The 23,551-nt window shown below is 40.9% G+C and overlaps 8 protein-coding genes across 8 annotated transcripts; all 8 read left to right on the forward strand.

The window, feature by feature from the left end:
- Nucleotides 1–273: 273 nt before the first annotated feature.
- Nucleotides 274–4,053, forward strand: LSM04_005565 (Fungal lipase-like domain; the record flags this gene model as incomplete). Its single annotated transcript, XM_067336132.1, has 1 exon — nucleotides 274–4,053. One exon carries the CDS (start codon nucleotides 274–276, stop codon nucleotides 4,051–4,053), a length of 3,780 nt encoding a protein of 1,259 aa, XP_067192581.1.
- A 634-nt stretch (nucleotides 4,054–4,687) lies between these two features.
- On the forward strand, nucleotides 4,688–5,113 carry LSM04_006808 (uncharacterized protein; the record flags this gene model as incomplete). The annotated part of the gene is made up of 1 exon (XM_067336133.1): nucleotides 4,688–5,113. One exon carries the CDS (start codon nucleotides 4,688–4,690, stop codon nucleotides 5,111–5,113), a length of 426 nt encoding a protein of 141 aa, XP_067192655.1.
- A 720-nt stretch (nucleotides 5,114–5,833) lies between these two features.
- On the forward strand, nucleotides 5,834–6,784 carry LSM04_000858 (uncharacterized protein; the record flags this gene model as incomplete). Its single annotated transcript, XM_067336134.1, has 1 exon — nucleotides 5,834–6,784. The coding sequence occupies one exon, from the start codon at nucleotides 5,834–5,836 to the stop codon at nucleotides 6,782–6,784; it is 951 nt and encodes a 316-aa protein (XP_067192331.1).
- A 1,503-nt stretch (nucleotides 6,785–8,287) lies between these two features.
- LSM04_001994 (Choline/carnitine acyltransferase domain) lies at nucleotides 8,288–10,147 on the forward strand (the record flags this gene model as incomplete). Its single annotated transcript, XM_067336135.1, has 1 exon — nucleotides 8,288–10,147. The coding sequence occupies one exon, from the start codon at nucleotides 8,288–8,290 to the stop codon at nucleotides 10,145–10,147; it is 1,860 nt and encodes a 619-aa protein (XP_067192401.1).
- Nucleotides 10,148–11,394: 1,247 nt separating this feature from the next.
- On the forward strand, nucleotides 11,395–12,714 carry LSM04_007686 (RNA polymerase Rpc34; the record flags this gene model as incomplete). The annotated part of the gene is made up of 1 exon (XM_067336137.1): nucleotides 11,395–12,714. One exon carries the CDS (start codon nucleotides 11,395–11,397, stop codon nucleotides 12,712–12,714), a length of 1,320 nt encoding a protein of 439 aa, XP_067192703.1.
- Nucleotides 12,715–13,408: 694 nt separating this feature from the next.
- Nucleotides 13,409–14,782, forward strand: LSM04_000367 (Protein kinase domain; the record flags this gene model as incomplete). The annotated part of the gene is made up of 2 exons (XM_067336138.1): nucleotides 13,409–14,341; nucleotides 14,417–14,782. The coding sequence occupies 2 exons, from the start codon at nucleotides 13,409–13,411 to the stop codon at nucleotides 14,780–14,782; spliced, it is 1,299 nt and encodes a 432-aa protein (XP_067192294.1).
- A 1,458-nt stretch (nucleotides 14,783–16,240) lies between these two features.
- On the forward strand, nucleotides 16,241–17,512 carry LSM04_000930 (RNA recognition motif domain; the record flags this gene model as incomplete). The annotated part of the gene is made up of 1 exon (XM_067336139.1): nucleotides 16,241–17,512. The coding sequence occupies one exon, from the start codon at nucleotides 16,241–16,243 to the stop codon at nucleotides 17,510–17,512; it is 1,272 nt and encodes a 423-aa protein (XP_067192336.1).
- A 3,115-nt stretch (nucleotides 17,513–20,627) lies between these two features.
- LSM04_003736 (RNA recognition motif domain) lies at nucleotides 20,628–22,649 on the forward strand (the record flags this gene model as incomplete). The annotated part of the gene is made up of 1 exon (XM_067336140.1): nucleotides 20,628–22,649. The coding sequence occupies one exon, from the start codon at nucleotides 20,628–20,630 to the stop codon at nucleotides 22,647–22,649; it is 2,022 nt and encodes a 673-aa protein (XP_067192491.1).
- Between the last annotated feature and the right edge of the window lie 902 nt (nucleotides 22,650–23,551).

A 23,551-nucleotide genomic window follows, 5' to 3' on the forward strand; every position in this document is an offset into this window, starting at 1 on the left:
TTTTTTGTTTTATCATTATTGTACACAGTTCCGTCTTTATTTTTCTCTTTATGGCAGGTACAAACCGTAGGATAGGGTTTAAAGAAAAAAAAAAGCCTCTCGTGTAGAATAAGAATACCACCTCTACGGAGTGAATTGGTGTTTTTTCCTGTTCTTCACATCGCCTATTATTATTGTTATTATTATTATTATTATTATTATTATTATTATTATTATTATTATTATTATTATTAATTCATTATTTTATTTCTTTTGTAATTATCACTTTCCCTCATGTCTAATGCCCACAACTATACACAGGAAGTGGAGCCGCTGCAGGAGTCCAGACTTGCCCACGCTAACGTTACCTTTAACTCCGTAGAACTGCAGGAGAGTACTGAGGGAGATGTGGAGACGAGAAGTGAAGTATACTTATCATCACCACCACCACCGCTCAGTGGATGGAATCCATCGAATACTTCAGGGCATATACGTACGAGGAGTAATACTAATACTAATAATAATAATAATAATAATAATAATAATAATAATAATAATAATAATAATAATAATAATAATAATAATAATAGTAAGGAGGAAGAACGAGGAGAAAAACATTTTGTTATTCCACGAGCACCACGACGCAATTTACGTTTACGCTGTGATAATACTCAACCCATTGGAAACATAAATGGAAATGAAAATGAAAATGGGGGGTCTGGTATGAATCAAACCACAGGAAAAGAACCCATAGAGCTTCAAATTGAAGTTATTTCACCATTTGTTGCCAAATTAATATTATATATGTGGTACGCATTATTAATTGCAGCCATCATAGTGGAATGTATTGTGGCCCCCTCATGGGGATTGGCAAGTATTTGCGGTAATGATATTTCCGATTTGCGACACTATGATAATTGGACAAGTCCATGTGTTTCAGAAGTGGTAAGAAATGATACCACCGGTTTGTATAGTGTTGTCTGGGAAGGAGGACCATTTGGTCGTGACTTTGATGATCCAATGGTGCGTTTTCCCAATCTTGTTGTTAGTTTAGCGTCGCCGGATAACTGGGAGGATGTTATTGGGGATGAGCAGGTGTATGAATTAGAAGCACATATCCCGGGTGCTCTGTATTTTGATCGAGTAACGGCCTTACCACTCACTATAACATGTTCACGGCGGTCATCACGTTGTAAGTATGCAGAACTTCCACCAACGGTTGTATTGAACGTGACAGGTCCTCAAAGGATTTCTTTTAAACTTCTTAATATACCTTCTAGCTTGGAACATGGAGTTAACAGGTCATCTATTGGTATTTTATATGAGAAACGTCCTTATGGATTAGGATCTTTAGTTTGGCGATACTTGTTTTTAGTAATATCGTTTCTACATTTAGTACGCTTTATTGTTTATTTAAAATTTACCAATACACTTTATGAACAAGCTTGGGTAATTGTATTACAATTGGCACTCTTTTGGTATCTTAATCCTCTTTATGCGGTGAGAGTTACTTCCTCTCTACCTTCATTGGTTTTAGAATTTTTGGAATTTCGTTTCCCAACATGGTTTATGGCAGTTACAGTTGGTTTTATGTTTGCTGCTATTACTGCATCAATGTCATGGGTTCCATCTTCAACGGAGGAGAGAGAAGCTGCAAAAAATTTAAAAAGTTTTAAAGGTATAAAAGCTTTATTATGCCTAAGTCGTAGTATCTTTGATCCACCTGTTTGGACAAAGATAATATCAGTTATGTTTATTGTTGTTATTGTTACACTTGATATAGCTGATATGGCATGGCGAAATTCAGTTATTATGCCTAGATGGGGTGCTCGTTCAAGTGTTATTCTCTTTACTATTATTGGCGTCCTTTGCTTTGGATCTATCGTTTGTTGTGTATTACTATTCCACTTAAATGGTAATCTTGGGAAAAAGTCATATTTGGATTCACGTCCCCAACAACTTGCGTGTCGTGTATTTATCATAGTTTTTGTGGCAGCCATTCTATTTTACATAATTCAAACGGTCATTTTCTTTACGCGTTACGCCACAATTCCAGGTATGGTGGCAACTCAACCTTTAATTCAACTCCCTGCCGTTATGGTGGGTACCTTTCTTGTTAATATTATGACACTCGTTTACACCACACACAATCGAAATTCACTCGTACCGATTGGCCCACGAGATCAACGATGGAAATATATGGTTTGGCCTAATACGTGGTATCGCTGGCTTTCTCGTCATGGTGGTAGTATGTATATTTTCCACACAGAGGAAGAAGAGTTAACGTTTAACTGGAATCAATATGCATTTCGCATGCGTCAATATATGGCAAAAGAAAAGAGGAGGCATCCAGGGAGATCGCGTCATTTACGCTCCGTATCGCACGAAATCGCCTCTTCAGCGCCTTATCAAGGTCGAGGTCCTGCTCCAGATGCGGAAACACATATGGAGGCCAGTAATAATCTTCAAATGACAGCGCGGCAATATGCTGCACCGCTTAATCCTCCTCCATGTGATGATAGTGCTGTTTTAAATATGGATAGAACATGTACGTTTTACCTTCCTGAACAAACACGTCATTGTGTACTAAGTTCAGCACGTCCTACTCCTAGAAATCACTCTTTTACAATAGACCATTTAACAGAAGGAAATACGAATGATTTATATTGTTATCCTTCAGATATTCAACATGATTCTGTGTTAAATCCTCCAGTTCAAGGGGCAAATACTCAAATTATTATACCTTCTCAATTCTCAGATTATGTACGCTTGCAGGATTCTTTCAGACGGCAACATGTCGATACTGCAGATTCACAAGAAAGTGGTCAGAATAGTATAGAAAATCCTATAGCTAATGCAACTAGAGATACAGATGGTGAAAGAATGGCGGTCCTTATGCGTGCGTTGGGTAATGCTGGGAAAAAATTAACTGCACTCATGAGGACAGCAGAACGAACGTTTATATCTGGACCTGTTCATGCCTATGAACATATGGAGACAGCACTTTTGGATGCTGCCTTGCGTCCCTTTTTAGACCGTGAATATCTTCCATTCTTTAATCTTGAAACGGCGATTGATTGTTTTAACTTATCTTGGGAAGCTTATGGGGCTTCTCAGATGATGATAAGCCGAATGGGAAGAGGTAAACCAATGTCTATATCTCGATTATTTTGTGGGTGTTGTTGTTCTTCTCCTTCTTCATCAGAGAGCGATTTTGGTACTTTAGATGCTCCTACTGATGCGAGTGGTAACCAGGTTAATACTAACGTGCCACCTCCTATTAATGTAGAACGATATGGTTACCGTCTTCAAGTGGTTATGGAGGCATTAGATGTTCAAGTGGTGATATCTGAATGGAATGCTGGGGATAAAGAAGGCGATAGTAAGTCTTCACGCATTGTTATTGCTTTTCGTGGTACGGCGAATGTAAGGAATGCAAGACAAGATTTACGTGTGCGTCGTGAAGTTTGGGATGAAATGCCAAAGGAAGATTCTAACAAACTTCGAGCATTATATGGGAGAACAAGACCATCTGTGCATGGTGGATTCCTTTCTATATGGAAAGCACATCGTCAATCTATTCATGATGCAGTATGGAATTTTCTCTCTTCAAATCCTTCCACAGTTTATCGTGTTTTCTGTACTGGTCATAGTCTCGGTGGTGCACTTGCAAGTCTTTGTGCATATAGTGTACGTAAAATGTTGGTTGAAAAGGATTATCCCCTTCCTGAAGTAACCGTGTACACATTTGGACAACCACCAGTGGGTAATAAGGCGTTTCAAATAGCATATAATAAGGCTATTCCACGTACCTTTCGGGTGGTGAATGAAAGTGACGCGGTCTCGTTGATAGGCATGTACGGTTGTCATGTTGGCATTGAGGTGGATATTGATCGGCATGGGAATTATATTTGTAAACCGACATATATGGAACGTCTTTTCCGTCCTGTGAAAGGTAAAGGTTCTGCCGTTGAAAGCCATCTTATGGGAAACTACGCCGTGTCACTTAATGCTATTGCAAGAGGAACAAAATGTCCCACTTCAGCCTTTGAGGAAAGCACAGCTGAACTGTGATTATTATCAAAAGAGACTTGTGGCAAGTCGCTAGGGAACCGTAACGGATGAGAAACGGCGAGTGTTCCGAGAGCGAGAGGAGAAATTGTGATAAAAAAAATAAATTTGAGATATCTGCGCGGAGCGGAACTGAAGACGAATTCTTTTTTTTCTTGTGGTTGTGGATGCCTTCAAATATGTAAGGCAGGGAACCGAAATTATTGCTATCCTCTTTAATTCACTTGCTGTAATATACATGGTCATTTTTTTTTTCTTGGCAGGATATATATGCATTTTCTTCTTTTTTCTTACTTTGTTTTCATGATCACTCTAGTTCGTATGTTTTTTTCTTTATATTTATTCTTTTTCTTTTTTTCTGTTTCTCTGTTTGTTGCGATTGCTTTCAATATCTTTTTCTCTCTTGCACTCTTGCCCACACGCATGGTAATTACAGGAAGAAGAAAGAAAAAAAAGGAAAATCAGTGGCAGATCAAGAATCAATCTATAAGGTGAGAAAGAGTACAGTAACCCAAGGAGACCCTGAGGAAAACAAAAAAAAAGTAAACGAAGTTTGTAGCACATAACACGATAAAACACTATTATATACTGTCTTGTATTAAGCATTAGATTTAAACAAGAAAAAAAAAAAAAGAAAATGAGCACCGCCCGCAAGGTAGATTCATCATCACCTACGGCCACGTCAGGGAAAGAGGGAAAAGGTGCTCCACCGCATGACACACTGCAAATCGCACGATCCGCACTGGAGGCACCAAAGGCAGATGAAGTATGGTCAAGTTGGTACAGGGAATCGGATGATCAATTTGTGGATTTTCAATCATTTGGCCTCATGGAAGGCACAACAACTATAACGGGAGCTTCCGCAAGTAATCTCAGTGGCAGTGTTGCTCCACGCAGCAGCTCACACCGTACATTAAGCGCCAGACGTATAAGTGGACAGTTTGAAGAGGAAGTGATGAAGTCATGGGATGAGGATTGGGAGGATGAAGATGTGGAGGATACATTTGATGCTATTATGGGACAGATTGTACGCTACGAAGCCTCGAAGGCCGCCGCCGCGTAAGGAAAGTGTTGCGAAAGGCAGAATCCAGGGGGAAAAAGACAAAACGAAAAGAAAAGAGATGATGATGACGATGAAGGAGAAGAAACGAAATGGAAGAGAAAAAATATATGATTGTGACAGAAAACAAGAAGGAAGAAAAAACAAAACGGAAATGGGACCTGGCAATGGAGGAAGCAGAGTAATGTAGTGAAGCCACATGGTTTTCAGAGAGGGGTTACATATTTCTATGTCTGTGTGCCTCTTTCTTTGTGTGTATGTGTATGGGTATTTTCGAAAGTGAACAATGTGACTGAATATGACAAGTCATCATCATCATCTCTCTTTTTCCTTTTTTTTTCTTTGTTTCTTTCCTTGTTAGTCCTTCCTTCCTCTCGCTGTTACAGAAAGCGAAGGAGAAAATGAAAGATGGAGAGAAATACAGTGACGATTGACTGCTTTATTTGTCTCTTGTTCTGATTGGGGAGTGATTTGTGATGTTAGTCTGGGAAAACCGTTATTCCCTTTTTATTTTTCTTACTTTTTACTCTCTTTTTTCTTTCCTTCTCTTTCTTGTACGGCTATCCCAACTACACGAACGTGCATATTTCTCTCTCTCTCTCTCTCTCTCTCTGTGTGTGTGTGTGTTTCCCCTTTTTCTACCTTGCCCTATTTCTCTTTTCTCTCTTTTCCCCTCTTCTTTCTTTTTCTCTTTTCCCACTATTTAGAGGGAAAGGGAGGGCTATGTGGGCTAAAACGATCCTGCGGCTCTGTGCCCACACCGGCAGTGCCGTTGGCGCCGCCGGCCCGTCGTGGATGACCGCCGCCGCGTGGGCGAGTCTCGGCGATGAGTTCGCGGGCGTCGCGGAGTCGAAATTCCTGCGGCCCGCCCCCACCGCGTTCCTGTCGCCCCGCGCCACCACAGACGTCGTCCCCGCCGAGGCGCTGCTGCGCGAAATGGTGCTGGAGTCAGAGGAGCGCTATCGCGGTATTGATGTGCGGGACCCGACGTCCATGGCGGTGTACGAGGGCGAGCGGCCGCGGTGGATGACGCTGGGCAGTCAAGTGCGGGCCGTAGCGGAGTTTGTCTCTGGGCATTTGTGTCATCACATATCACTGCAGGAGTGGAAGGCACTCTTTGATCTCCAGTACGCCGAGATGGATTTGACCTACTGGCTTTATGTTCTCCATGTACACATGGTGAGTAGAAGAGCTACAAGTATTCCAATTGATAAATTTAATCGTCGTCGTGAGGTATTAGAAGAAATTTTACTTACTATGTTTGATAGCTGGGCGGCTACTTCAGAAGATATTATGGGTCGGCCACCACTTAATAAAATCCGTTTTTATATTAAAGACATGTACTATGTTACGGCAGTGAATTTTGAAGAAGCACTCCTACATGATGGGCCGGGAGCTGATTTAATGTTACTTGGATTCTTAATGAAATTTTGTCCACTTCCGCGACCTGAGGATATTCCACTGTACACATATTACTCATTAGTTCATTACATTCGATTCCATACAGCATTACTGGATCGTATTCCTGATGAATCTATAGCAAAGGGAAACTTTAATTTTCTTTCACCTACAGATCCTCGCGTTTTTGAGCGATATGATGCTGTAGCACTTGACAATATTATCCGCTCGTGGACTGTAGAAGGCGATGCTGAAGCTGAAGAAACGAAAAAATGATAGACTTGCTTCGAAAAGTGAGGTGAAAGGGAGAGTTAGGTGGACAGTACCATGCCAGCCGAAAAAAAAAAGCACATGTAAGGTGGGAAAAAAAGAGAAAGACGAAGAAAAGGAAGAAGAAGAAGAAGAAGAAAAGAAAATGTCTTTTGGTGCGAGTTTTTTTTTGTGTACGTGTATCTGTCTGTCTGTAAAGGAATGGAAGGAAAAAAAAAGAGAAATAGGCTGTTGGTTTGAGTCTATGCATATCTCCTCTTGTCGATTTATCTATATATCTCACTTTCTGTATGCATCTGTGTGGAATAGATATATAGGTACAGAGAGAGAAATACAGGGGGAGGGTCTATGTGTTGCATCGTGTTGAATTATTTCCTTCTTTGCTGTTTTTTTGCAGCTGCGGCAGTAAAATCTAAGTCTTATTGGTGAGGGTGGGGTGTGTAGTTAGAAAGGAAGAGAACGAAAAACAGTTAAAAATGCCTTTCACTTTGTTTGATTTCAGGTTTTCACCACAAATAACACATGTTTTTTTTTTCTTACTTTCTTTTTTTTCTTTGTAGTACTAGAACAATAGACGATCGAATCCACAGAAGGTATTTAATTTTGGATTATTTATTTATTTTTACTATACATTTTGGTTTATTTTCAAGTATGTCTTTGTTTCTGCTGCTTGAATTACGGAGACTTCGTTGTATGTATTAAAGGGACCCTAGTGTTTCTAAGGAACTGTAGCGATTAATATTATAGCTGGAAAATACTACCAGTGTTTATCATTATTGGATATGGAGACAAGGATGGTGTTGATTCCAGTCTTTTTGTTTTTTTTTTGTGTATAATTTTATATTGCACATCAAAGTGAATAATGGATATATATATATGCTTCTTAAAAGGCTTATCCTTAAATAGGACATTGTGCAATCCTACCACTATTGGTGACATGCTGGATGGTTGGAAGTCTCTGTGTGATAAGGAAAGGGGCTGTATATTCTTTTAGTTTGTAAGTACTACCATTTGAATGATTCTTCTGATGGCTTATGGGAATGGGATGGATTATTGCTGTTTCTTAATTATTCATTTTGTCTATTTATTTATCTATTTGGAGAGATGTGTTTTACTTGTTTGACAGTGTGCTTCTATTACACTGTAATCTATATGGGTTGATTTCTCCATTATTACTTGTTCTTTCTCTCTGTTTAATTATTTCTGACCCCCTCCCTCCCTCCCTCCTTCAGGAAGCATATTCTATCACAATAAAAGTTCAGAGTAAAGAAAACGAAAAGTACCGTCTTTGTTTTCTTTTATTTTTATCTGTTTTTTTTTTGTTTTTTGTTTGTGTTGACGTCCCTTGCTTAACCAACGTTAACGACAACATCGATAGCACCGGGAGAAAGAAAGAAAGGAGAAAAATAAAAAAAAGGAAGTGAAAAGAGTGAGAAAAAAAAAAGAACGAAAGAAAATTATTAGGCATAATCCACAACTAAGATGTGTCTCCGTCAGACTCGTGGAACAATGAAACGTATTTTGGCGAAGGATCTCGCAACCAACGTACTGAACTTACCACGGCTGCCCATTCCACCACTTGAAAAGACTGCAGAACGTTATCGCGCCAGTATTATACCACTAAAGCCGGAGGAAACTGTGAAGGCACATCTGCGAAAATTCGATATGTTTATAAGCAGTTCCGGTCAAGTTCTACAGAAGGCGCTTGTGGAGGCAGATAGAGCGGCAGAAGCGAGTGGTGGGTATCCATATTCGTATATTGAGCCTATTTGGGATGCTATGTATTTGAGCAACCGAGCTCCATTGCCGGTAAATACGAATCCAGGAATACTCGCAAAAAAGCTAAAGAACGCAGGTGATACACAAGCAGGAGTTGCAGCCGCTATTGTGTATAATATTGCTAAATGGTTGCAACTTCTTGTAAATGAAGGATTGGAAGTGGGTGAATTGAAACAAGATGTATCACCCATTCTTCGACAGTTTGGGGCTTCATTAATACCAGGAGAAAGCAAGGATGAATTTATTACAACACCACCAGAAAAATTACGTCATGTTATTATACTACATGATGGACACCTCTACGCTGTACGCGTCTTTGATGAGCAGCAGGTTCCCCTTGATCGGGCTGTAATTCAACGCTCTATTGAGTACATTCTTTCCATCACACCTGACCTTGATAACACCACACCGGTCTCTGTACTCACTGCGGGAGGTCGCCAAACATGGGCTTACGCCTATGCTGAGTTGATGAAAACCCCAGAAAATGCTCAAATCTTAAAAAAAATCCAAGAAGGTATTCTTGTGCTCTGTCTTGACACCCGCAAGTGGGGAGATGATGTGAAACTTCAAAACGGGGCCATGCTCCACGGCGACCAGGAGGAGGCGGAGAACAGGTGGTATGACAAGCACCAAGTGATCATTTCCGCCGACGGCCAGGTGGCCTTCAACTTCGAGCACGCCGTCAGCGATGGGGTGCAGTGGGTGCGGTGGGTGGGCGACGTCCTCGGCGAGGTGGACGGCCCGGGCGCCAAGGCGGCGGCGGCCACAGCGGCGGCAGCGGCGGCTTCCATTGAGGCGGCAAAAGTCACGTCGCTGGTGGAGCCGCTGCGGGTGACGTTTGGAAAGGCGTTTGCGGGCCATATTCGAAGTGCACGGGCTGAGGTGCAGGAGTTAATTGGTCGAACCGCCCTGGACGCCCTGCATTTGCCGTTTGGTAAAAAACAACTAAAACTCGCGGGGGTGAGTCCGGATGCGTTTGTACAGATGTGCTTTCATGTGGCGTTCCACAAGTGTCGCAATAAACTCGGCCCCACGTATGAAGCCGCCTCCACTTCTCAGTTCTTTCATGGCCGCACAGAGACAATTCGATCCGCCACACAGGAGATGCTGGCCCTCGCAGAGGCAGTTAATAAAAGCGCACGGAATGTGAATGCGGTGGCAGCATTAAATGCATCGGATCGGGCAGAACTCGTGAGTCTTGCAAAGAAGGCCTCCGAACGTCATGTGACACTTGCGAATGCGGCTGTAAATGGCGAGGGCGTGGACAGACACTTAACCGCATTGCGTCAATTGGCCCTAGACCGCAAGGACGCCGCTGGTCTAAAATTCTTTGGAGATGATGTGTACAGTTCCTGCAGCAGATGGCTGCTCAGCACAAGCAATGTGTCAAGTCCATGGATAGATCGATTTGTCTTTGGTCCCGTTACGCCTAATGGCTACGGTTTGGGATATGCTGTAGATGAGAATGAGGTGCGTATTATGCTTTCCGCATTTACCAGCAGCCCATCAACGAATATTGCGGATCTGAAGGCTGCGCTTGAATGTGTTGCAATGAGTTTGTTCCGTTTACTTGATGGTGCCAGGCAATAAGAGAGATGGAAGGAGGGAGAAATAAAGAAAAAAGAAAAGAAAAAGAGAGTAAGGTTGAAGAGAGCGAGAAAGGGAGAGCTAGCGAGAAAAAGGGGGACTAGGATGGGTTGGGTGTGTGCCTGTGTGTTAATTTAACAGGGACAAATACAGACGAAAAAAAAATTCAAATATATATATATATATATATATCCATTCGTATATGTCGTACTCTTGTTACATCGACTCATCGCACGTTTGACAAGAAGGAGCAGAACCATACATCATTGTATATGGGAGCGAAAGGGAGGTAATTTGAGGGTGGGCCTGTCAAAGATAGCGAGAATGAGGAAGTGGAATGACGAAAGAAAAAAAAAGCAGAAATCATGTCACTTATGATAAATAGTCCATCGACGTGTGGCTTTTATAGCGTTACTCAAAGGGGGAAGTGAAAATGAAAATAATGAATAAAAAAAAAGAAGGCGGGGCGAAAAGTGTTGCAGAGAAGCGGGAAGTGAAATAGCGATCAACCAAGCATGAAGTTCTTTCTGCAGGAAAGAGAGAGAGAGTTTGTTTTTTATTTTCACTTTGCTATTGCTACTCTCCTAATTACTGAGAGAAGCAGAAGAAAGAAAAGAAAAACAAATACCTTCAAAGATGGAGACGAGTGGTGTGACTTAAGCGAAGACACCCAAGTCCACGCAGAATCAGCGCGCTTAAACAGTTATGTGTATACATGATTGCAAGAGGTATATAGTAGTCGGAGGGATTTCTAGCAGGATTCTAGCTGCGACCTGTATGTATGCCATGTTTTGTGTATGATCTATGTATCTCTATTTTTTTTTCTATCTATCACTTCCACACATACAGAAACACGCAGTCTTTCCCTTTCTTTTTTGTGTTTTTTTTCCTGCTCGTGAACCTGTGCGGGAGTGATGGATAGTGGAAGGTTTTTCTTGGGATCATCTCTTGCTATTTTACTTGCTTCTATCCCGGTTTGCTACACAGATGCGAAGTTCGTTTCCTCCCACTGCTACCGTTCGAAGTACTGGTATTGGAGCTTTTTTTTCCCATTCATTGCCTCTTCCACTTGTGATTATTGATTCTTCATGATTTTTTTTTTGTTTACTTGTGGTTCTTCTTTCATTCTTCTTATATATATATATATATTTTACATACTTGTACGTACATCAACTATATCTACACAGACAAACAAACACACAGACACACACTCTATCTATTTATATTTATTTCTCTATTTCTTTTCGTGGATGTTAACTCCTTCATCGAGTGTGGCGAATGCGCAGCAGCGTATTCTCGCAAGTCTCTCACTCTCCGGCGAGGAGGCGGTGCCGTTCGCCGCACTGCAGCGGGATCTCGCACTTGAGCAGCGTTTGGCCGCAGATGCACTGCGGGGATTGATGGAAACAGGCAAAGTTGTACTGCGGCGCAGCAACAATGCGAATGGCGGCAATAACGTGTATGTGGCACTTGCTAATAATATGCCGGAAGGTCCATCGCTGGTGTTGGATGCAATTCGTGCGAGTGGAAATAGTGGGATTGATCAGCCCACACTATGTAGTAAGATACGACTTCCCAAGACGGAGATTATTAAAGCACTACAAATGCTGGTAGCACAGAAACGGATTAAAGAGAGACGATGCATTTCTAATCGTGCGAAACGGATTTATTTATTGTTTGAATTTGAACCAAGTGATGAAGTAACGGGTGGATCTTTTTACGGCGGTGGGGATTCCCGCGAAATGGATGTGTGGTTTGTGGATGAAATGCGCAGACGTGCGGTCGCACTGGTGGCACAGCTGCACTCCGTCTCACTAGAGCAAATCACACAACACCTGCAGGAATCCCACAGTAACAGCGGTATGGCGGAGATTCCCACTAGTGCCTCAGCTGTTCATTCCAATGTGAATCACACGAATACTAATACTAATAATAATAATAATAATAATAATAATAATAATAATAATAATAATAATAATAATAATACTACTACTACTACTACTACTACTACTAATAATAATAATAATAATAATACGGCTGGTGGGGCGGTGGTCATTACGGCACTTCCTAATGGCTCCACTATCTCATCTGCAAATGGTAGTAAGAGCTTCAACAAGCGAATCTCACAGCGTGATGCACAGGTATTAGTGCAGACATTAGTGCTGGACGGCATTCTTGACTGTGTAGCCCCATCCCCGGGCGCACCAGGCGAATATCAACTGGCAACAGGAAGAAATGTCCTTCGACACTTCACGGCGACTACGGCGGGTGTTGGTGGGAGAACAACAACAACAACAATACCATCAACAACTTCAACAATGGGAATGACATCCTCCTCCATTAGAGCAGCAGGAGGAACAGGCATAATGGATGAGGGACGGGAGTCTAATCTTGATTTTATTTCTAATGGAATATGGTCTCCGGCGCCCGTATCGCAGGCGAGTGCGTGGGCGATGCCTGCGGTGGGACTGCCGTGTGTGGGATGCCCACAGTTGCCGGTGTGCTCTGCTAATGGTATCAGCGTGTTGAATCCCCGCAACTGCGCCTACCTTAACGAATGGTTGAGTTGAACCGAATGTTTGCTTAGGGGTGAGAGAGAGAGAGAAAGTGGAAGTCTGAGGGGAAAGAAAGAAAAACAAACAGAAAAGGAGAAGAGAAGAAGGGGTTGCTTGGTTAATATTTGGAGATAACAGATACTCAAACGTTTTTTTTTTATCAGTATGCTGTTTTTGCTGCTCCCGTCCGTCTTAATGACCCAATATAAATACCTTATCTACATGTTAAAACCCTATTTTTTTCTGTTTTTTAAACACATGAACATTTACCGTCTCTCTGTCTCTCTCTGTGTTTGTAGTTGTGGGTTTTCTTCTCGCGCTTCTCTCTTTCTGTTCTTTTTCTTTCGTTTTTCTTTCTTTACTGCTTGCCATGGAAACTTTTCAGCTGCTACGTTTTTTTTTTCTCCTCTGTGTGATTAAAAGAAAAACGATTGATAGTTCGTTCCTGGTTAACTCTCGCTGTGGCATTCAAGGGTGGAAACAGTTGACAGTGAGTGCAACAAACCACTGCGCCAATAAAATAGTCGAACAAAAAGGGTACCAAAACGAAAAAAAAAAGAAACAAAAATAACAATAACAACTACAAAACTCCCCACCCCCGCAAATAGGAAAAAAACAAACAAACAGAAAACGAGGAAAAAAGAATTTAAGAACAGTAATCCAAAGAAACAAGAAAAGGGAAATCAAATAATAGGAGTTGTAAGGACGAATGTGGGAACATGGCAATCCAAACCCTCAAACACTAACAAGAGCAATACCAAGGTCATTTATGTGTGTTCAGCACACCAATTGGCGTCCGCACACACGTACTTTTCACCCATCGTCGCTTTCTGAGCCAAATTCACAGTTATCATCGCAGGATTCATCATTCACACAACTTCCTCGCGTGGTTTCACCACCAGAAATGCTTTCACAGGAGTCATTAGGATCTCAACCACAGCAGCAGCAGCAACAACACGAAAAGGAACAGGAACAACAACGAAAGCAACAACTTATTATTCGACAAGAAGATATCCGTGATGAGGACTTTCAGCGATTGGAAATATTGGGAGATGGTTCATACTCGGTTGTTGTGGCGGCGCGTCATTTACCTTCTCAACAAGTAGTAGCATTGAAAGAACTCTCTCGCAGACGTCTACGTGATCTGCACTTGGAGAAACAACTAGAATGGGAGATAAATGTCCATCGTAGACTGCGACACCCAAATGTGGTTCGCATGCTCAGTTACTACGTTACCCCACAGAGTGTTGTGTTGGTGTTGGAGATGTGTCCACGTGGAACGTTGTTGCAGAAACTTAAAGAAACGCCTGGTGGACGCTTTGATGAACGTCGGGCTTCACGTTACTTACGCCAGGTTGCCCATGCCCTTCTCTATTTACACCAACACGGTATTGCCCATCGTGATTTAAAGTTGGAGAATATTCTCCTGGATGCACGCGGTGTGGCACGTTTGGGTGACTTTGGCTGGAGCAAAGCCGTCATTGATCCCACCGTCTGCGATGCCAACACTTCATTTGCCCCACACCCCAATGAAGAGAAGAAACACACCAGAAATGATTATAAAATGGATAATACTAACCCTAATACTAATACCAATACTAATACTATTACTAGTAGTGCTATGGATGCTCATCCATCATGTGTGAATCCTCCGCACACCCCCCGACTGGAGCGGCATCCCACTTCCACGTATACGTCTAGTAGTGTGAGTCCACAGACCGGGGGACGCGGGCGGCTGACAGTCTGCGGAACACTCGATTACTTGTCGCCAGAGATGCTCAGCGGCAGACCACACACATTCAAGACAGACGTCTGGTCACTCGGTGTATTATTGGTGGAAATGCTCGCGGGCACTCCGCCTTTTTATCGCGAATCACAACGCGATACAATAGACGCTATTCGCGAGGCCGCACCGCAGTGGCACCACGACATACAAATCGCCCCAGCGGCCCGTGAACTTATTCTTGCAATGCTGCGAAAGGACCCGGACGAGCGGCCGGATATGGCGGAGGTGCTGCAGCATCCATGGACACAACAACGGCATCAACAACAAGAGCGTCGTAGGCGGCGAGAACGAGAGTAAGGAAGGTATATATATATATATATATATATGTATATGTATGGGTATATATGTGTATAAAGGAAAGAGGGAACAGAAGAAAAAGGGCCGAAAGTAATAAAGAAAAGTACAAAACGAAAGGAAAAGAAGAAAAAATAATTATAGAATTTTACGTGTTTTTATTTGTGTAACTTTTATCTTCAGACTGTATAATATTAAGAGATGTAAGGAAAATAAATGGTATATATATGATTTAATTGTGGTGTATTGTTTTTTATTTAGATACTTAGAAAATATCATATCTTTTACAGCGGCTGTTCCCTATTCCTCTTTTTGCTGCTGCTGTTTTTTTTTCTATTCTTTTTCGTACTATATTTCTGTTCTTGAATTCATGACCTCGATATCCGCATTTTTCTTCCCTTTCCCCTTTTTAATGTCGCCAACAGAGACATATACATACATAAATACACGCAATGTTTCTTTTTCTGCATCAGGTGTGAAGAGCTGTGCAAGTACCACGAGAAACACTACTCAAAATTCCATCCTTGTTGTTGTTGTTCTGGGTAGATTAGCATTGCCATTGTTGTTGATATAATTATTTTCATTTGATAAAGGATATGATGTGCATGGCGCTCTATTTCTTTCTCTCTACATATATATATATATATATATTTCTTGAGTCCACAGAGCGAGATTCACGTTTTTCCCTTCTTTTCTCTCTTTTTCACCAGGAACACAGGTGAATTCATCTTTTTTATTTATTTCCCACTCCAAAGAAGAGAAGAGGGTGTGTTATTATTATTATTATTATTATTATTATTATTATTATTATTATTATTATTATTATTATTATTATTATTATTATTATTATTATTATTATTATTATTATTATTATTATTTTCTCTCCATCTTATTCTTTGCGGTATCTCCGCCGGTCAGCACACGTATTATTATTTGCTGGTGAGCAGCGTCACTATTTCCCTTCCTTTCCCTTCATTCTTTATTTGTACACATACACAGATGTCTTTCACTCCCATTAACGGTGTTATTATTCCCGGGGTTGGGGCCTCAGGATTTATTATTATGTCCTGCGATTTACGCGCAGTGTATGCATATCTCGGTATGCTTTTTTTAAATTATTTACTTTTGTGTACTTTTAATGACTTGAATGGATAATGTTTTCATATTCATTGGGTCCCTACGTGTTCTATACGCCTCTTTTTATCGCATGTTTTTTCTCTCTCTTTTTTCCTCTCATATTTTTACGCTTACGTAAACAATTTGATGATAATTGCGATAATATCTACACAGTGCCTTTACCTCTCACGCAAAGTTTTTCGTTATCAAGTTAAATATTAACCAACCACAAACACCCAATAAGAGTGCAAAAAACAAAAAAACAAAAAATAAAATATATAATAAAAGAAAAGGGAAGGAGAGTTTATTCTTATTGAAAAACTGAAAAAAAGGTAATTAACAACGATGACAACACCCCTGTCTTTGACAGCCAGCATGCATGTTGACCAGAAGGCTCCCATATGCCCGGCTCCTCTGTTTGATGATTACTTCCCAGGAACTGATACTAGTGGCCAGGACGCTGCGGAAACGATGGAGTCAGCGCCGGAACGTCAGCCGCAGCCAGAACAGAGAACAGAGAAGGAATGTGAACAGCAGAAGAACCAACAACAATCACAATCGCAACAACAGGCAGAACGGCCAAAGCGAAAGCGGTGTGTCCCGAAACTTTCAGAGAATAAACTCACACCCAATGCAGAGCAAAGCAGCACCAACCTCATTGTGCGTAAACTGCCATCCCGCGCTGATGAGATGGCAATAAAACGCATCTTTGCCCCGTATGGTGAAATATTATCAGCGGCGGTAATGCGTAATATACACACCGGTGAGAACCTCGGCACAGCCTTTGTGCGTTTTGCCACAACGGAACAGGCACGCACGGCACTAGTGGAGTGTCATGGCCGACGTGTATTTGGCCGCACCATTTCTGTGCACTGGGCAAAGAAACAACACGATGACACCCCCGTTGGTGAGGCCCGCAAGAAGATATTTAAACTGTTTGTGCGTAATATCCCACTCGATATTACCGTCGACGATCTCACGACCCTATTTCAACAGTACGGCCCAGTGAAAGATGTGACTCTGCATAAAGACACCGCAGCCGTTGCCGACCGCCGACTGGAGCGCCGCATTGCGTTCGTGGCGTATCTCGTCGAAGGGGCGGCGGAGCGGGCGGCGGAGTGCGTGCACAACACACAGCCATTCCACTCATGCTGTCGTATTCCGTTAATGGTGAAACTCGCCGAAGACCATCAGCAGAAGCGTGGAAGTGCCAGTAATACCCATAATGCCAATAACAATACGAATACGACTACGGATGTACCGTCGCCCACCGCCACTGCGGAGATGAAATCGGCCGACCAACACAGCAGCACCAGCAGCAATAATGTCACAAACAGCAGTCGTAGCAGCAGCAGTTACAACACAAACACGGAGGACTCCCGCCGGAACTTCTTCCCCGGCACTGCGGCGTGTGTGCAGGAGAGTCGATCCAACCTCTTACTGCCGGCGAGTCTCATCGCATCTGTGTTGAGTCGTGCACATTATAGCGCTGGGAGCAGCAGCAGCAGCAGTGATCGCAATATGTACAGAAACGGCGAGGCACATGCCGGGCGGCGGCGCTATATGCATAACCCGTACAGTGCATTCCATTCTCGAGTGTATATTGTTGCCAGTTGAGTGTCACTTCGGCAAGAGAAAAGAGAAAAGAAAGAAGAAAGAGGGTTGTTTCTCTCGTCCAGAGAAGGTTTTGTGGGGAATAGAGAAGCAAGAGAGAGAGAGAGAAAAAAAAAAAAGGATAATTAATGACAAAAGTGGAGGGAAATGGGTAATGTTGAAGAGCTGAATGTGATTTTTTTTTTATTTGCCCCTTTCTGATACTTCTTTTTTTTTTCTCTTCTACCTGTGTTATGTGCAATGTGTACAACACCCCATCCCTTCCCTTCCCTTGCTTTATTTCTTTCTATTAGCTTTTTCTGAACCTCCCCTTCTCTTTATGCTCTATTTTGTTTTCACTGTATTTTGCAAATTATTACTCTTTGCGATTTTTTTTTTATCTCCTTATTTTTCATTTTTATTTCAGCTTTGCGCTTTCCACCCTTCTCCCTATGTTTTCTCTTTTCGTCTTGTGATGTATTCTGTGTCCCTTTTCCATCTTCTCGGTCCTATTTGTGAGAAAAAAGTAAAATAAAATAATAAAAAGAAGTGAACGGAAGTGGGAATTAACAAAAAAATAAAAATAAAAAAAAATAAAAAGAACGGAAAAAAAAAGAAAGGAAAATAAAAGTACCGGTCGATATATGGAGGAAAAGGAAAAAAAAAAAACAATTCGTGTTGGTAGTAATGACAATAAATAGCATGCACACACAAAAAAAAAAATAAAGGGGACCAGTTTATATGTGTTTGTCTGCGTTATGGACTTTTGATGTCTAATTTATTTTATTTCTTTATTTATTTTTGTTTTTTTCGTGTTTTTCTTTTTTCTTTTTCTGACAAAAAAACGAATACCATTTTCTCTAAATATGGCTTTATTCGTCCTGTGATGGTTTTTTTCCTTTTTGAAGCAGAAATGGTAAAAAAAAAAACCAACCACAAAGGACAAGAGGAAACAAAAAAAAAAAACAGGAAAAAAACAGTTCTGTTCTCTCTGAAAAAAAAAGAAAAAAAAATGAAATTAGGTAGACCAATAATAATATCTCGAGATCGAATAGAGCAAAAAAATAATTTGACAAATGACTCTGTAATGACCACGTGTGTATAGGTGTGTATATATGCTTTATGAAGGTATTTATATCTGTTTTTATTCGTATTTTTACTATTAACTTATTCATGATATTCTTGTATTGCTTTTCTTTTTCCCCTTTGTTGTATTGGTCTTCTGTGGGTTTTCTTTTCTACTTCCCCTCCCTTCATATATACATATATATATGTGCTTATTTTAAGGAATATGCAATTGGTTTTTCATTGGGATTTATGATGGCCTGTTTTTTTCTTTTCGTTTTTTTCTTTTTTTTTTTTTTGGGGGGGGGGGGAGGGGGTTGTGTGCAAATATCATTATTAGTATTATTATTGTCATTATCGTTTCTTGTGTTTTTTTTTCTTGTTCTCTCCTCTACTTGTGGCTTTATTTATTTATTTATTTATTTATTTATTTTTATTTTTTCCTGTGGTAATGGCGATGATGGTCGTCTGGCGCCCTCCGTTGGGGGTGGAGGGGGACGTTATTCATCGTCTTCACTACTCAATGTTTTTTTTTCCTTCGTTTTTCTTTTTTTTCTCTCTCTCTTTTACCCAACCATGTGTTTGGCAGAAAGCATTGGATGAGAAAAGGAAAGAAAAAGAAAAGAAGAGTGAAGTTAAAAGAAAAAAAGAGAGATTCTGATGAAAAGAGTAGTAGTGGGGTGAAGTGCAAAGTGAACCAAGAAAAAGAAGAATCGGAGTTAGTATTGTGACCGTATTTGAAATATTCTTCTTGTTGAAAAGTGTATCTGTTTGCTAGCGTGTGAAGTAAGGGAAAAGGGAAAAATGTATTAATGATCTAGTGAGCGGGATAGATGTGTTTTGTCTTTTTTATTTATTGTTTTTTTTTTAGGATTTAACTTCTGCTTATTTGGCTATTGGCCTTCTCTCTCTTTTTTTATTTGTTTGGTGTCAAGTGAAATTTCAGCTACTTAATATTATTACTATTTTTCTCTTATTGTTGATTCTTCTGTGTACGGCAATTCTATTTATGTGCCCATATCTCATTCTCTCCGTATATATATATATATATATATATATATATATATATATATATAGGGAAGTCTCTGTTCCCACTGTGGATTACTCCACATAGGCGGCAGTGATTAATAAATGAGAGAGGGGAACTATACATCTCTGTGTGTGTGTGAGTATTAGTGTATATATTGTGCATGAAGAGATCGACAAGAAGAAAGAAAGGGGAAAATGAAAAAGAAAATAATGATTGACATTCCACCTCTCAAGGAGGAAGAACAAACAAAAAACAAAGACACCTAAAAAAAAATGTTATTTTATATTCTTTTTCTTCTTTCTTTCTTTCTCCTGCGGCTATGGAGAGTTCCACTTGGTGGTGTCTCTTAATTAGACTGTGTCCTTTTTATACGGCAGATACTGCTGTTGAAATTGTCTCTGATCCTCTTCTGATTCCATTATTCTCTTTGTAATGTTTGGCAATTTTCTTTATTTCTTTTTCTTTTTTGCTTTAATTAACAAAAAAAAAAGAAAGAAAGAACGAAAAAAGGCATTATTTTTCTTTGGTTTTCTTGTTTTTTTTTGTTAGTAAGTTTCTTCCAATTGTTTATTAGTATTATTAATCATTGTTTTTCCCGCTCTCATAGTATTATTTTCTGGTTCCCAGAGATATTCATATATTCATATATTAATATAATATATATATTATATCATATAAGCATATTTATATATTTGTTTATATTTGTGTGGTTATTTCTTCGCAAGGACAGCTACAATTTCTACACATCCAATCAGTCTCTTCCTTCCTCTTTCCCCACTGGACGGAGAAGGAAGGAAGGTATAGACACAAGGAGAGAAAAGAGAAGAAAAGTGAATTACTTTAAGAGAAGTGAATACGAGAAATCGACAAGAAGTGAAGCAAAAAAAAAAAAAGAGTAGACGAGGCCAGGAAAAAAAGAAAGAAAAAACGCGGAAGGTACACCTACACTGTTATACATAAAGATAACAAAAGAAAAAATAAAAAAAAATAAAAAACAAAAGAAGAGAAGGGAGGGAGTGAAAGAAGAGTTAAAGTTTTACAGAAATGCCCGTAGAAACGCCGCCAGTACCGATAACATCCGACGAACGCGTACGGATGATCTTGCAACAGCTTGGTCACGGAATACCACCCGATAATAATAATAATAGTAATATTAATATTAGTAATAATATCAACAGTATTGATAACAGTATTAATAACAATAATAATAACGAAATAAGGGAGGTTTCTACAACTCCCACAGAAATGATCGATCGAATCAATATCGCACAACCACCGCAGCCGTACTATGAAGACACGAGTAATGCGATATTCTTTGGAAGCCATAAAGATCAAGATTGTACAGATGAAGGTAGTGGAACTGATGGCAACGGCTTTATCCCTACAAAGGACAATAATACCAATACTACTAATGATAATAATAACAATAATAATACTAATAATAGAGATAATGGAAAGGATGTGGTAACGTCTGTGCCGACAACCCCCAATGAGACACAGAGCAGCACCAATCTCTTTATTAGTAACTTTCCCCACAAGTACGACCACACAGATCTGGAGAAGATGTTCGCCCCGTACGGTGAAATATTATCAGCGGCGGTCATGCGTAATATACACACCGGCAAAAGTCGCGGCACAGCCTTTGTGCGTTTTGCCACAACGGAACAGGCACGCACGGCAATTGCAGAGATGAACGGGCGGTCTCTCTTTGGCCGCACCATTTCTGTGCACTGGGCAAAGAAACAACACGATGACACCCCCGTTGGTGAGGCCCGCAAGAAGATATTTAAACTGTTTGTGCGTAATATCCCACTCGATATTACCGTCGACGATCTCATGGCCCTATTTCAACAGTACGGCCCAGTGAAAGATGTGACGCTCCACAGCGACACCGCGCCGGATACGGTGAAGAGGAATGAGCGCCGCATTGCGTTTGTGACATTCGCAACAGAAGGGGCGGCGGAGCGGGCGGCCGAGTGCGTGCACAACACATCGCCCTTTGCGAGTTGCGGCTCCATTCCACTTTTGTTGAAACTCGCGGAGGACTCGCCGCAGTACTGCCATCACAGCAGCAGTGGCAGTGCCGGTGTGACGAGTGGCGGCAGTAGTTTGAACAGCACTTCTCGGGGCGGCGGGCCCGTCTCGTTTGTTAACATGTCGCCGGTGTCGGGAGTTTCTCCTGCTGGGAACGATGGGCCAGCAATGCAAACAATGCAAGCAACATCAATACCAATAACAACAACAACAATGCCAACCATGCAAACAGCATCAATACCAATAACAACAACAACAATGCCAACAATGCAAACAGCATCAATACCAGTAACAACAACGATGCCAGCTGTACTGCAACCGCCCTTTTACCAGCCGGGAAGTGCTGTTCTCATGCCGGCCCCCATCGCGGGTTTTGGTCTGACAGCGACCACACCATCGTACAGCATTGAACAGCCAATGTTTACGACCGGCACTGGCATAGTCCCTATTTTTGTTTCTAATTCAATTGGTATGAACATGGGAATGCATACAGCAGGGAATCATGAGACGATACTGCGAAACAACACCATTGCGGTCCCTTATTGTCCGGCGGAAACACTCCCAATGCAGAGTAATAATAATAATAATAATAATAATAATAATAATAATACTGCTACTGCTGCTATGCCGGTTTATATGCCACCGCCCATGAATAGCCCGGCAGTTGTGAATAATAACGCTGGTATGATGTTTGGTGTGGGAACGGAGAATCCACCGATGCCGCCCAGTTTTCTCACACCTGTATCGTCGGCCACGATGAACACAAATGCCACGCATCCCTTTTCCCCAAATTACTTCAATGCTGCCGTTCCACACTATTCACAGTTGGTAAAAGCCCCGCCTGTGCGAAAAGCTCTGGATCCTCCTACGCCTATTGCTGTGGAGTCTATTGATTCTCTTCTTTTCGATGATGCTAAGGCTAGCGGTAATGGGAATATAGCGGAACTGCTTGAAAAGGGGAGAGGAAGGGCTGGATTGTCAAATACGATTGGGATGAATCTTAAACAGAGATATGGCAAACCCACGTTATAACCCAGTTTCTTTTCTTTTTTCTGTTCAACGTGGGATTTCTAGGGAATAACATTTGTCATGTGGTTTCTTGCAGCAACGACTCTGCTAGCGGCTGCAGCCATACATTAGTCAATGTATTTATTGATAGGGCGTTTCATTAAATAAGATCGTATTGTTTGAGATTTATTGGGGATTGGGAGGCACTTGTAGTCTTTGGGTTGTGCATTGCCCCGTTTCGATGATAAAGTATGGGAATAAATAAATACGAAAAAAAAAGAGATGCATAAGGAACGGAGCAAAGAAGACGTCTAGATGGGCCACTGTACTGCGATACAACAACACGTACACCAATAATAATAATAAAAAAAAGGGATGGGAACTCAAAGTATTTTTATTCTCTTTTTTGTTTCTTTAAAACCAAAGAAAAACTGGAGAAGAATGCGAACCCATTTCAAATAAGAAGGATGACAGTGTTTTTTTAAGACCAGCAGTACCTGAAGAATAAGGAGGAATGGCCCATTCTGTAGAGAATAGCGAATCAAAAGAAAAAAGAAAGTAAAAAAGAACTGAGATATACAAGAGTATAAGTTCTTGATAGGAATAGCAGGTCTCATTTTTTCGTATGATCTATTTATTTGCTTGCATTGGAAAAGCAATTTTCCTTGTTTCTTTGCCTTTTTCTGTGCTTTCTGTTTTCTTTTTTTTTTGCCTCTTCTTCTGTCGACACTTATACATATACAGAGGCGGTTGCGAGAGGATTATAATATATATATATGGTGGGGATGAATTGAATTCAAAATCTGTATTTTGTATTTGTGTTAGTGTGTAACTGCATGACGAAGAAAAAAAAAGAATAAGGCAAAGTCTCACTTACTATTGTTTCTTCAGTTTTGCTTTGTTTTTTGCTTAGACTGGATTATTTC

Source organism: Trypanosoma melophagium (assembly GCF_022059095.1).
Source record: "Trypanosoma melophagium isolate St. Kilda chromosome Unknown ctg2segment0, whole genome shotgun sequence".
NCBI lineage: Eukaryota > Euglenozoa > Kinetoplastea > Trypanosomatida > Trypanosomatidae > Trypanosoma > Trypanosoma melophagium.